The 14,707-nt window shown below is 33.7% G+C and overlaps 1 protein-coding gene across 3 annotated transcripts in view; it reads right to left on the reverse strand.

Annotated features, from left to right (window-relative positions):
• The window catches only part of ZFPM2 (zinc finger protein, FOG family member 2), a 424,511-nt gene that overhangs the window by 198,832 nt on the left and 210,972 nt on the right, over positions 1-14,707 (reverse strand). For all 3 annotated transcript variants that reach the window (XM_039853946.1, XM_039853945.1, XM_039853947.1), the window contains one exon: positions 10,291-10,409. In XM_039853946.1, coding sequence (XP_039709880.1) covers positions 10,291-10,409 — 119 coding nt within the window. The remainder of the gene's footprint in view (positions 1-10,290; positions 10,410-14,707) is intronic.

Consider the following 14,707-nt stretch of genomic DNA (forward strand, 5'->3'; position numbering starts at 1 on the left):
TCCAAATGAGAGTTTCTCAAAAAGTTTCCTGTTTCCAAAAGCGTTTTAGAGTATCACTTTATTTTCCTCTTATTAGAAATATATGCCACTCTATGTTGATGGTGTGCCTTTAGACCATCACACAACATCAACATAGAGTCCTGTAGAAAATAAAAACATAAATTGTACCTTGGACAGGGTCATGTTCACAACCTTGCCTTTACCAGAAAAACATCATATGGCACTGTAGCTTGTCAATGCCAGCTGAGAGCTACTGTTAAATTATAACACTTGATTAATGGTATCCTGGGTATATCTACTAAGAGTTAGTTTAAAAACAGAGTCCAGTATTTTAAGAGTCCAATATTTTATAATATAAAGTTTTAAGTAATATTAATTTTTAAGACCAAACAAAAAGAATACAAAATAGTACTTAAGTCCATTCTTCCCAGTTAGCGTTTCCAGGTTACTGACTGTATCAGTTACTACGCTTAGCTGAGATCACTGCTAAACCCTCATAACATCAAAACAAGTGCATAGTGCCAAACCAATGGTTTTAAAAAGAGTTTTGGAAGAGCAAGTCTCCAAAAAACATCTAGGGGAAAGATTTGAAAAGGCGTGCCAGACTTAGCAAATAACGGAAGAAAGTTTTGGTCAACTTTTAAAACAACTTCTCCTCAAAGTGATTTCTCACTTTAACTTCTCCAAAAACATTCTTAAGCTTTATATTCTGTAATTTGCATTATAGAAACAATAGAATTATATTTTGCAAAATAGTTCCTCACCACCCAAGAATCTGATAGATTCCCCTTAGGGAGTAGAGACTACCTCCATCCCTTGAGGGTCCATGAGTGTGAATAAAGATCTTCAAACAGGAACGACTTCACAAAAAGTAACTGGAGATATAAACCAGCAGGTAGACATTGTCTTTCATACCTCTACTCTGAAAAACTACTCCACATCACTGATTAAATTAACAGCATAACATACAATCATTTTAATAATTCCATGAAAAGGTCACCTCCAATAAAATTCTCCTTAGAGTTCTAGAAAAGGGAGCAATGAACTATCTTCAATAAACACAAAGATGCTTTTTTGTTTACTTGAAATTGTCCTGAATATAGGTAAAAGTTCAAACATAAGGAACCTGGAAAGACTTCAGCATCAGAAGGAAAAGTCAGTCAAAAGGAGATTGAGGTTAGTAGACAGAATATCTAGGCACAAAGATGTATTTTGGAGGCAATTCCTAATTATGAAGAAAGGTACAATTTATGTTTTTATTTTAACATTATTGTCCCAGATTACAATATAATTCCTTACACTGCCAACATCATAACTACACCCAAACTGTAATACAATCAGTCCCTTTTGATCAACATGCAATTGGCTTTTCTGGTTTGCTTCTATAGATTTAAATTGTGAAATAATTCTTTGGTGCTTGTTTTTTTTTTGTTTTTTTTTTTTTCCTTTTGACTCGTAATCTACAGCATGCCTTTACATTAATCTGGGTCTCCCACCAACTTCTCTATTCTCCCTAAGCATTACCACCCCCCCCAAAAAAGAAAAAAACTCACAAAATCTACTCATTCTAGAAACCAAATCAACACGTCATTTTCCAAGGCTCTGCTGCAGTAAATGTCTTGCCTCGTGTCTTCTTTGAGCTGCTTTCCTGTCCACTCAGTTTCCATTAATTCTCCACATCTCAGATAGAGTATAAGAGAAGCCAGGATCTTGGCCTCCCTAAGGGACAAATCTACAACCTCCATCAATAATGAATTAGACCAACGTTTCCCAAGAGGAAGAGGGTACAATTAAAAAGGTTATAAGTCCTTGCACTACTAGAACCTAAGGGCATCCGTGAATGAAACTGGCTTAAGCCCAATTAGAGGAATCAGTACATTTGTCTTCTCTTGGAACAACCCTGCTCTTACGGTTCCCATCAATTCAGTATAAATCTGACTGATCTTATCCAAGAAGTTAATAGAAAATTGCTCACAGTGGGCGACTGCCACCTCAGTTTCCAAGCAGAGACAGATGGAATTTCCCAGATGGTTTGTCACTGGAAAGTGCAATGCTGGATGAGACTTCACAGAAAGCATGGTAGAGCAGAACACCTTCTTGGCCTTCACCCATGTCATAGTGAGGGATCTAAAACCAACTCTGTTGTAAACAAATCGTAATTGCCTCAAAGTACTCAACACTTTATCCTCCCTAATGGTCTCAAAGAGATACAAATCTCATACTGAAATTAATATTTATCAAGAAATCATTATGGGCATGTCTCCTTATCCTGCCCTACTAAACCTTATACTCAAATGAGATTAAGTAAAAACAAAGATATAAACAAATAAAACAGACAAAAGATGGCGTTGACTGTGGTACCTGTACTGCTAAGTTGGGCAGATGCAGTAAGCTCTCAAAGGAAAAAGGAGAAATAGATATAAAGACTCAGGAAGAATGCAGAGATCTTAAAGAAAAGAGAAATGTGCTTCTACTAATATTGGAGAAAAAGCTCAAGAAAAGAATTAATCTTTTTTTATTGAGATATAACTAACATATATTAGTTTCAGGTGTAACAAATAATGATTCAATATTTGTATATGTTGTCAAATGATCACCAGAATAAGTCTAATTAACATCCATTATCACATAGTTATAAAATCTTTTCTTCTAATAAGAGCTTTTAAGATCTAATCTCTTATGCATACTTTAACAGTTATTTATTGAGCCTAGAACAATGCCAGACATTGTTCTACGTAGGAAGGATACAGGGATAAAAGGCAATGAGCATATTGTATGCAGGAGAGACAGACCAGGAAAAAACACTTAAAAGTATGTGATAAATGTTCTTATCCTAGTAAACATGGAGCATCATGGCAATACTTGAGAAATGGATATCTATTCCAAACTGAAGGATTCAGAGAAGGTCCACTTTGGGGTGACCTTGAGCTGAATCTTTAAGTAAGAATTAGAGTTAGTTTGATGAAGAGGGGCAGGAGGGAGAGCATACTTTTCAGGATGATGAAATAACATGGCCTCATGGACAGAGATGTGAGAAAAGAGTATATTCAGAGCACTATAGGTAACTGGGGTTGACTGAAGTCCATACTAAAAGTCGAAAACGAGTAAGAGCTGAGGAAGTGAGTGTGTTGCAAAGGCCCTTTTATGCCTTGACAAGGTATTTGAGTTCTCCTGTGCCCTATAAGACGGTTTCAACCACAAAAGAGACTAGCAATGTTTTTAGAACACACTGTAATTTGGGTGAAGAAAAAGGAGACAAGAAGGAAGGCAGAAAGAACAGAAGAATATTGTGATACTCATGAAAGAAATGATGGCGGTTTCAACTAAAGCAGTGGTAGTAGGAACAGAAAGAAGAGAACAGACATTAAGAAAGCAGGAGTTATGGTACTTGGTTTCTAGAAGTGAAAAGAAGAATCTGGAAGATGTTTGACCCTGAGTGGAAGGAAAAAGAGGAAGTAATAGTCATAGGCACTAAAAAAGAGGAGCATGTGTGCGTGCATGTGTGTGACTGTGTGTGAATGGAAATTTAAGATATGAGAGGAGAGGTAGAAAGGGAGAAAAACATTAAATAACTTCTAGAATGAACTTCCTGCAGAGGCAAGAAAGGAGATTCAGTGGCTTAGAATCAAAGGTGACTAAAAAGTTGGAAGTCAGGGAGAAGAGAGACAATCTGTGGGGACATTAATAAATTCTCCTCGTTGTTTAGCTGGAGGAACTCGGTGGAAAAGGCTTGCAAAACAGTTGAAATGTGCTATTAGAGAGAGGGTAAAAAGCCAAGGTTAGAGATTTTTTAATTTAAATGTCATTTGTAAATTAGTAGCTGCAGCTTTGCAAATGGATAAGCTCCCTGAGGCACTGGGAACAGAGGGAGAAGAGAAGAAAGGCCAGAGTGTTTTGGGAAACACGCATAGTTAAATTCAAAAGAGCAAAGACCCAGAGAGAGATGAGAAGTAGGCAAGTATGGGAGTCCCGGGCCCAGATTAGAATGCCTGTTAAGAAGGAGGGTATCATTCACAATGTCAACATCAACGAAGAGAGATATAAGACCAAATAAAAAGTCACGCCTCAGCGAAACTAAAAATTCTATCATTGAGATGATGAAGATGGAAGGATATGGGTGGAGTCAGAATACTCCTGGTAAGGAAATTCAATTATATTAGAATTTTATTTTATAGAGCAGTTATTGAATACTTGTTATGTACCAGAGGCAGAAGTCCAAAATTAAATATTTTATAAAATTCTATGTCCCCTAGAATCTCAACAATAATTTGGATGTTATTTTCAAATTTATTTTTTACCTTTGAGGCTGTCTTGTAATGGCTTCCCCAGAAGCTTACCCTGAAGTTAATTTAAGTGCAAGTAGTTTATGAGGAGGCAATCTCAGAAAATTTCTGAAGAGGTATAAAGGAGCAAGCAGGAAAGAGAAGGAAGCCCATAAAGGGTGAGTTACAAAGCCAAATGGTGCTCAATTCCACTGGCAAACTCTAAGAGATAGTATGGACCACTTCTCATATCCCAATGGAGTGGCAAAGAAGCAAGGGTATTTAAACACCAACTTCTATCTCTGGTTGAGGACTACTTCTGGAAACATTAATTCTCCAGCACTTCCAGTTTTCCTAGCTTGCAGTAACTTTGATTCTGAGGCTGAAAAATGGCCTCCAAGAGAATGTCACAGATGTTTAAGCAGTTATTGACAGGTGAATACTGGGGAATACTGGAGACATATGAGTAGGGATACATTTGCTACAGGGTATATACAACATGAAATGAAGACTCTGTCAATGAATGGTTCAGAGATTGGTACTGGAAGAGTTAGAACTGCAAGGAGAGAAATGGAGACATCCAATAATTCCAATATTTTCCTATGATATAGATCAGAAACATCTAATTCTTCCTTCAACCATATTTCTATGGTGATAATATCTTCAAATTTTAAGCTACAATTTAATGTATCCTTCGTTTCATTATTAAGTAAATAAAATGTTGTTTATATTACTCTTTTTATGTGTATTTCCTATTTGTAGTGCCCAGATGGAAAATAAAACAAAGTTCTATTTTTATTGAACAGCATCAATAGAATGAACTTTCTCTATTGAATTCCACTTGTTGAATTTAACAAGTTGTGATAAATTTACTATTATGTAGTAAGTAACCTGAGAGTTTCTACTAATGTTTTACTTAATAAACTATGCATGTTGTATGATTCTAGCAGTTGGCTAAACAAGACTAATTAGCTAGCAAAAGCAGATATATTCAAGAGAGGGCAAATGTCACTTAAATTTCAGATACCCGACCTTCCAAATAATTATTGTTATCTGCTACTTATTAAACACTTATCACGTACTTAATATAGCAGAGATTTAGCATATTACAAAGATCTCTGTCCTCAGGAGAAAACAGGGAAACTTCAAAGACACAACATATAAATATAGAAATTCTAAAACACCTCTAAAACAGATATTGATCACAATTTCAAGTGATTTAAAAATTTTCTTTTTTGTCCGTAGTCTTTTGACATTTTCAGTGAATAAAATTGTAAGACTTTCAAAAACATGAAGTTTGTGTCACTATGATAGCACTTAATTTAAATTACTCCTTGGCACAGAGTTGAGATGTTGGAAAGCAAGCTAGACTCGCTGGCTAACAATTCATTCAGGGGTGTAAGGTTGTACGTGAAAAAATGGAAACTTACAATGTATCAAAGACCTTTGGAGCTTGTGATGGTTAATTCTATGTGTCAAATTAGAGGGGGTTTTAGATGAGGTTAACATTTGAATCAGTGAATTTTGGGTAAAGCAAATGGTCCTCCATAATGTGGATGGGCCTCACATAATCAGTTGAAGGCCTGAAGAGAACAAAAGACTCGCCTACAAGCAACAAACTTCATCTTCACCACAGGTTCTCCTGGGCCTCTGCCTGCTGGCCTTTGGACTAGAACTGCACTCTCAGCTCTCCTAGGTCTCCAGTATGTTGGCCCACACTGCAGATTTTCAACCTATCAGCCTCCATAATCATGTGAGCCAATTCCTCATAAAAAAAAATTCTCTCTTTCTCTCCCCTCCCTCTCTCCCTCCCCACCTGTATACACACACACACACACACACACACACACACACACACACACCCTATTTTTCTATTTGTTCTATTTCTCCAAAGAATCCTGACTAATATAGAGTCCTTGGAAGATAGTTAAATGTAGGCAGGTAAAATCCTTAAACTCCAAAGGTCTGTAGTTTTACTTGTTTAATTTGGAGTATCTCTTCAATTTTAAACATGATATGTTTTAATGGGTCCATTTTTTATGGGTGACAGCAATAATAGTAGTTAATATTTACTGATAACTCACATATGCTACCTCTGCCTCATTTAGTCTTTACGAAAGCCTTATAATCTAGGTAGTGTTATTATCCCTATATTACATATAATATATCTAAGATAGCATCTGATTGCAATATGGGTTTTGGGTTCAGACTGAGTTGAGTTTGGGCTAGTTATTTAACTTCCAAAAGTAGTGGTTTCCTTCTCTGCATCAAAGAAGATAAATACTATCTTCTCATGCACTTATGTGAGATATAAAACATGTATAGCATTGTGGCCCATATCTGGCCCAATGAAAGTATTAAGTATATGCTGCTGTTATTATTAAACCATTAAAGCATGAAGTATCTAACAAGATAATAAGATGTGGGCAAAAGATTATTTATTTCTATGTTCAGTGTGTTGTATGATTCTAAGAATAACTTTTTGTCAAATCCATTTGTTTGGTGTTTCCATATAGGCTTTATTTCTTGAAATGTTCTATATACACCCAAATGCCTAATACACAAAGGCTTCCTGCAGAAGGTGTCATATTGCTAATGCACTTCAAAATGGAAACTTGAAAGGTATAAAAAGGATTTGACATCTGGCATGGTAACTCAATTAATTACTGTGTTAGATTAGTGTGCTAAATCTCCCAAGCCAATACCATGAGTCTGAGCAGAGTAATATTACACTGGTTGGTGAATAAATATTTTAAAAGACTGTGCTAAATCCAAATTTGATTCAAAGTTGGGTAAGGAAGGGTTAGTAGGCTAGATAGTTTATAATGAAGAAAATTTATCTTCATGATATAAAACATATTAAAGTACTGTCCACATTATAAAGAGTCATAAAATTGGAGAAGTCTTTGAATTAACTCATAACCGCTCAAATAGGCTATGAAGTATCATAACAAGTACTTTCCCAAAGTAAGGAAAAAAAGCATACCTCTAATTACTACGGATACTCTACCAGAGATTTTTATAAATTTAGAATCCCTGCAAAAAAATCCCCAACAATTTTATCATGCTCGAATCATGTTACAGATGCTACTGAGGAGGCAGTATGACATGGTCTTTAAAATTTCAGATTTGAAAGGCCCAAGCTTTTATTTTCTTATCTTTAAAATACAATTTAAAATAAAACCAAATTCACAGGTTTATTCTGAGGATTAAATGAGCTAATCCATTTCCAATTCTCCAAATTGTGTCCAGAAAATAAGTATGCATTCTATGTATGTAGTACCAACAGTCATATTTGCAGTATTTAATAATATAAAATCATGAATGAAATCTAAAAGAGAATGTTATTGCAAAAGGAAAATATTTAAAGTACATTTTAGCGAAGTAATTAAGTTTTTAAATAGGGAAAAATACTATAGTTTAAGAAAATTACATGAATTAAATATTTAAACCCTAAAAGAAGAAAACTAGGGTATGTTTTCTATAAAGAACTATAACTCACTACTGGTTTTTGATACTCTATGAGTGAGTATTCATACACTTTATATCATTTCATACACTTTCAAAAATTTTGAAAACTTCTTATCTATAAATCAAACCCTTTGAAAAATATAAAATATGGCATAAATTGCTTTAGAGTGGCATAGGAGTATGAAAAAAACAAAATGTATCATCTGTGAAAAAATAGGAAATTATTTCACTGACAAACTGAGATTTTCCACACGTCATGATTTAGCATATGCTAAAAATATATGAAAGTACCACTCTGGATATAGACAGATAATAACATAAAGACTAATCAAAAATTGCATTTTCATATAGATATTATTTTAATGTAGTAAAGAGGAAAATTTTCATCTCATATCAATTATGCTGCCACTTCAGTGGCAGTACACTTTTAAAGAAATATCAGAGAAATGACTAAAGATTGTGTTGGTGTGTGATACGTAGTGATAAATAAGATAAATATCTTATTGCCTAAAACATTTTAAGCAAAGCTAGAGAACCATTAGAAACTCCCAGATAAAATGGTTTAGAATAATATGTAATGCAACTTTTGATGTTTAGACAATCTTATGCTCTTTGCCTTTACTTGAGAAATCAGTATAGTTAATATTGCTCTCTCAAAAGAATCCACAGAACAGTCTATTAATACATGTCAATCAACCAAGGACTGCAGTGTGTTTGGGGCCACATCTCAAAACCTTTTTGAAGTAGGTGCACTGAACCACCAAGAATTAACCTGCCAAGATTATTAATTAAATATTTAGCCTTTCCTATCCATTTATTTGTTTCTTAAACACATGTAAAATCTTCTACTTCATCTTTTTTTGATTAATACATGATTTTAGGAAGTAGAAAACACAACCCTAGAATTCTACATGCTATTTAAAAGTGCGGTGTCACAAATATTTCCTATTTATTCTAATCAGTACTTTTAGTTGAATCAATAAACTCTGTCTCATCCACATGGCATGAAGTAAGCAGAGATCCACACATATGAGTTTCTTTCATGTAATAACTTGAATAAGAATTTTCTTTCATATAATAAATTGAAAAAGAAATGCAATGTTGCTGAGTTCGGTACATTTGCAAAACCTCTCTGGGAGTTTTTATGTCCCCACACTGTAGATAGAGCCATTTAACAGCCATGAGACTCTTCCTACATATATGTAATTTAGAGAGAAGAATTTTCATATATATATCTGCACGTCTTAAAGAATGTAAAACTGATCTTGTCTGGTCTCGGAAGCTAAGCAGGGTCGGGCCTGGTTAGTACTTGGATGGGAGACCACCTAAGAAGACCAGGTGTCATAGGTGTAAAAAATAAAATAAAAAATAAAATAAAAAATAAAGGATTGTAAGCTGACAAGGTCCTTGCAATCTGTGAGGTCAACCTAGAGTTGCCTCACCTAAAAAAAAAAAAAGAATATGAACATTTTTTCTCCCCGAGTTTGTATCATCACTTACAATAGAAGAGGGCCTAATATCCTAATTGCTGGAACCTGTGAATGTTACATTACATGGCAAAGGAGAATTAAAGAAGCAGATGGAATTAAAGTTGCTATCAGCTGCCTTTAAAACAGGGGTGTGTCCTAGATTACCCAGGAGGGCCCAATGTAATCACAGGTGTTCTTAAATGCGAAAGAGGGAGACAGATGAGTCAGAGTCGAATGTGGACATGAGAAATACTCAATCAGTTATTGCTGGCTTTGCAGATAAAAGGAGGCCATAAACCAAGGGCTATGAGCAGCCTTGAGAAGCTGGAAAAGCTAAGAAAACAGATTCTCCCTTAGAGATTCCAGAAAGAAACTCTGCCCCACAGGCACCTTAGTTTTATCCCAGTGAGATTCACTCCAGACTTGAAACCTCCAAAACTGCAGGATGATAAATTTGTGTTTTTTTAAGCCACAAAGTTTGTGGTAACCTGTTATAGTAGCAATAGGAAACTAATATATCCAATTAAGAAACGAAGTTTAAATATAACCGAACATCCATCTTTCCATTACTTTTTAAAACATCTAATTAATCAGTTGGCTATATAATCTTACCTAGAGGTAGACTTTCTGATTTCAGAACTTTTTAAATAAGCTAACAACAAAAAACAATGCTAATCATTCATCCTTGCTTTTAAAGGTACAAATAGTATTAGCAAGGAATAACAAGGTTGTTTATTTCTTGCTCTTCATGTAAACCTGTAATGTATGACAATTAATTTGTGTCATCTTAAAAATAAAAGCATTTGTATACATTATTAAATGTGAATAGTATTAGTCTGGCTAAGCAGATAAAGCAAAAACCTTATAAATTACCTTACTAAACAACCATTTAGTATGATTAACCTGTTTCCTTCTAAATTCTACTTATATTACTGTCAGAGGCAAGCCACTTGGAAAATAACCAAGTTTCGTGTCCATTTAAAAAGAAAAAAACAAACTTATTTTTAGTGATTTCACTGGGAAGCAAGCAGAATCATTTCTGAGCTATAACAAAATACCGAGTCAACTATCATGGAACGTCCACATACCAAGGAATTATTATTCAGGTCCATCTTTCCAGCAAATGGCCCCCAGGTTGTCCCCACAGGAAGCTGCTGCCGGCTCTGAATTTTCCGTTCTCCATCTTTCTGAAATACCTCCAGCTCTCCTGCAGACAATGAAAATAAGAGGTGTTTAGAGTATTTTCACTTGTGCTTTAACAACAACCACCTCTTTTTGTGTGTTTGCACAATATTCTCAAGATTCTTATAAAGAGAATTAATTATGCTCGTCTGAAAAACTGATCTTGTTATCCTGAGAATATAAAACTTGTCCTTATAATAGTATTCAAATTTAGCCCAATTACTTTCTTGAACCTTTTCATACACATCATCTACTGAAGTCAATTCTATTTAGTAAGTCCTTAAGAATCAGCAATAATAAAACTTCCTCAAAAAGCACTGATCCAATGCCAAAACAGGAAGACAAGAAACATTAGGACAATGATTTAGAGTTAAAATTATTATATTTGATCACTAATGCAGTAAAAAATTACAATTAAAGATACATAACTTAGGCAATAACTTTATTATGGTTATTCAAGACTCTTGGTGAACAATATCTGGCAAGTTTTTAAAAGTACTTGATAATTGTCTAAAGTTTTACTAGTTTCAAATGGATAAAATATCTACACATACAAAAATTAGAGATGCATGTTTTCCCAAATCAAAAATGTTTCATCGAAGTCATTACTTTTTTATATTTAGTATTTTAGGTAAGATCCTATGTTGGCAAAAGAGTCTGGACAAAAACACCTAAGAAACAGCCAGTTTCGGATGGTCTTCTTCATTTCATTTCCTCCAAATTAATACTTTGGGGAAACAGAAAATAACAACAGTACAGTATATATACTATATATACGGGCATAAAGTAAGAATTGGAATTCATCAAATACTCACTTAAGAAATAAATGAATAAGTTAATAGGAAAATAAATTAATGAAGGCTTCAAAACTTCAGTTAAATATTGTTTGGGATAAACAGAAAAAAAATATCGATCAGGAATTGGAGCCTCTCTCTTTAAATAATGAAATCTATGACATTTAGACTTTGACAGCATTACCATACCATATTATCACACCAAAATTTTATATTTAGAAAATATTAACTTTAATAATATAATTTATTAGTTTTTTAAATGATATTTCTTCTCAGCTTGCTCAATAGCTGACATGAAAATGGGAAGGAATGGAATACAAAGTATAAATGGAAATCCATACAAAATGGGAAACTGAGGAAAATTCTAAATAGAATAGGATGTATTCAATAATTAAAATTTCCAAATGATATATAAGCATGGTATGTAACATATTATGAAAATTTTGCCTTCATATGTCATTAGGTTCTTTTCAAGTCAACAACTATCTTTAAATATGAAGATCTAATCTTGATGTTTTTAAAAGCAACACCATCAACTGAGTTCAATTATGTCTCTTCTTTATATCTCTAGATTTGTGTCAACTCATTTTAATTGTTAAAATAGTAGACATTACATTTCGGGTTTTATGATTGCTTATCCTGAAAGCCAATATCAAAGTATATAAACCATGATCAACTAAAATATTGTGTAATGGTTAAATTGTGTCCATTATAAAATATATATATAACTGTATCTGAACAATGAACAGTGAAGATGTAATAGAAAAAATTCACAGTACAAAATTTAGATTCAAGGACTACATCTCCATTCTCCTCCCCACACACCTCTCCCTTCCCACTCATCAAATATACTAAAAATGGAGGAACTCATTAAACTCATTAAATTAAGAGAGACACACATCTCTCAATTTTTTTTCATTGTGATATATCAGTAGCTTAATATAATTGGCAATGAGGAAAATGGACCCAGAAAGATTCAATAGAACTGAGCTTCTAAAATACAGTTTTAGAAATAGTATACTTATATTAAATAACAGATTAGTGCTTAACTATCAAATCATGAAGCTTATTCAAAGACCAGGGAATATGGAACAATAAAAATTTGGTTTTCTGTGTGGAATAACAAACCCATTTCTGAGATTTGCCCCCGAAACTGTTTTTCAACGCTATACAATCTTTTTGATTGATGCATTGGAATCAGAGGCCTGTTCAGAAATAGCCTCAAAGTACAGTTAACTGTCTATATGATGTCAAAAAGGAATCAGTGGAAAAGGTTCCTCAGGGCACGCATATTCATGTTATAATGCATTTATTTAAATCTTTACAATATTTTTTCTATTAGAAAAGAAACTTTAATTTCTATCTGATAGTTCTTAGTATTTTCAGCCATATTTACTTACACTTTAAACAATTTCTTTGCAATTTACCACTGAAAGGTAAATACACATGAATTCCTTAGGTAAACACTGGTTAAGAATGGGTTTTTTTTTCTACATAAAGATAATGCAAATAATTTGCTTGTTTTTACATGCTAAAAAAAATGTATGTTACATTTAGTGATACCAGGGAAATCATTAAAATCTTTGAAAAACCCTTTAAAAAATAATTCATCCTCTCTTCTGCCACTGCCAATTTTCATCTGAAAAGGGTTCAGGCTCAAACAGTGACTTCTTATCTATACCTGTGGATTTACAAGCAGGTCTGTACTTTAATGGATTAAGAACTACAACCTTAGGGCAGATCATAAAGGGATACCCAAATATCTCCAAAGTTTTTGAGGTGTCTTTGACTATGCATTAAAATTTTAAGCAAACCACAAATACTTTTACGAGCTCTTAGAGAGGGCCATAACAGAAAGTCCAGGAACTGTTCAAGCTATCAAGTCAATCTTTTTAACTTTATTAGACAAGCAAGCAAATCCCAGTCTCCTTTCTTGCTTATCAAGAAGTTATTTCAAGGTTTGGGGAAATCCTTTCTGTTGCTAAAATAGTTGAATAAAAATATTTACTCATGTACATTATAGAACTGCAAACAAATTGAAAATAATTCACATTTAGATGCTACCAAGGCTACATAGGCTAATGATAGCAAGAGAAATAAAACATTGTATAAACGGAAGTTATATTTAATTTAACTTCTTTCTATGTTGCTTAAGAGTATAATATTTTTATTTTTTTAAAGATTAATAAATGTCATAAAATTATTGCATTAAAAGTAAGAATATTAATTTTTAGCCCCAACTTTATCCAATAACCAGCTGAATAACCTTGAATACACTATATATTTTCTCAGTGTTTGGTTCATCATTGTTAAAGAGGGGGTCGTATTTGGCATTTAGTAAGGTGTCCACGACACAATGATTTTCTTACCCCAGATATGACATATTACGAAAGGCAGAAAGAGTACTGGGCTGATAGTCAAAGACCCAGCTCCTAGAACCACTTTATCATAAAATGGATGTCTGACTTGAAAAGATCAGAGATTTTGAAATCAGAAAGCAAAACTCCCGTTCTTATTCAATTTGTCATTCTTTTTGCCTCCATTCATTAGTTTATTCATTTATTCTACTAATATTTATTGGTTATATACTAAATATCAGACAGTGGGTTACACCCAGGCATAAATCAAAATCAAAAAATGAACAAACAAACAAAAAAACAAGACAAATCTAGACCCTAGATAAATTTCAGGAAAATAGATGCTATAGAATTCAGTGATTATTCAGATTTTAGGAATTGAGGAAGGGAAGTATCTGACTTGGGCAAATGGGCCAGTGGTCATGTACCTATTGAGATAGGGAATATAGGAAAAAAAAATAATAATTAAGGGTAAGATGAGGAGTTATAATTTGTAAGTAGTGAAATCTACGTAGCTGTGAGGAAGACAGGTGATTTTTAGATAGACAGTTACAAGCCCAGGGCTCAGAAGCAAGGTCTGGCAAGAGTGATAAATACTGGCATTTATTCATTAAAATGAACTTGTATATGGTAATAGACGTCATAAGATTGTTGATCTAGAAGACAGTGTATCATGGGAAAATAAGATCTAGGACATAGTTCCAAAAATCTTCAAAATAAGAAGACAAAGCACATAGGTACAAGGATCTTAAACGGCAGGGTGATGGAGGAACACACACAGAAAACTTAGAAGTGCAAGAGAATAGAAAAGGAACTGGATATGGTACCATAGCAGACAAAGGAGGTGACTGAGAATTTAAAGGAGGAGGGATCAATCAAGTAACCTAAAAATTTATGAAAGTAAGGAAGAGAGTGGAAAGGTTCCTTTTGATGAGACAGAGATCATGGGTGTCTGGAGTGAAAGGAGCTTTGTAGAATGAAAGGACAGAACACAGACTGGAATGGGTTTCAAAATGAATTTGAGAAGAGTAAATGGAATAAGCCACATGAAGCTGAACAAGTTCCTTAACCATGTGAACTTCATTTTTTGCATACAAAATAGAAATACAATATCTTCTTCATATGGTTGCTGTGAAAATTAACTTAAGAAACAAATGCAAAGCACTTAATAA

This window comes from Pteropus medius, unplaced genomic scaffold (assembly GCF_902729225.1).
Source record: "Pteropus medius unplaced genomic scaffold, Ma_sr-lr_union100, whole genome shotgun sequence".
NCBI lineage: Eukaryota > Metazoa > Chordata > Mammalia > Chiroptera > Pteropodidae > Pteropus > Pteropus medius.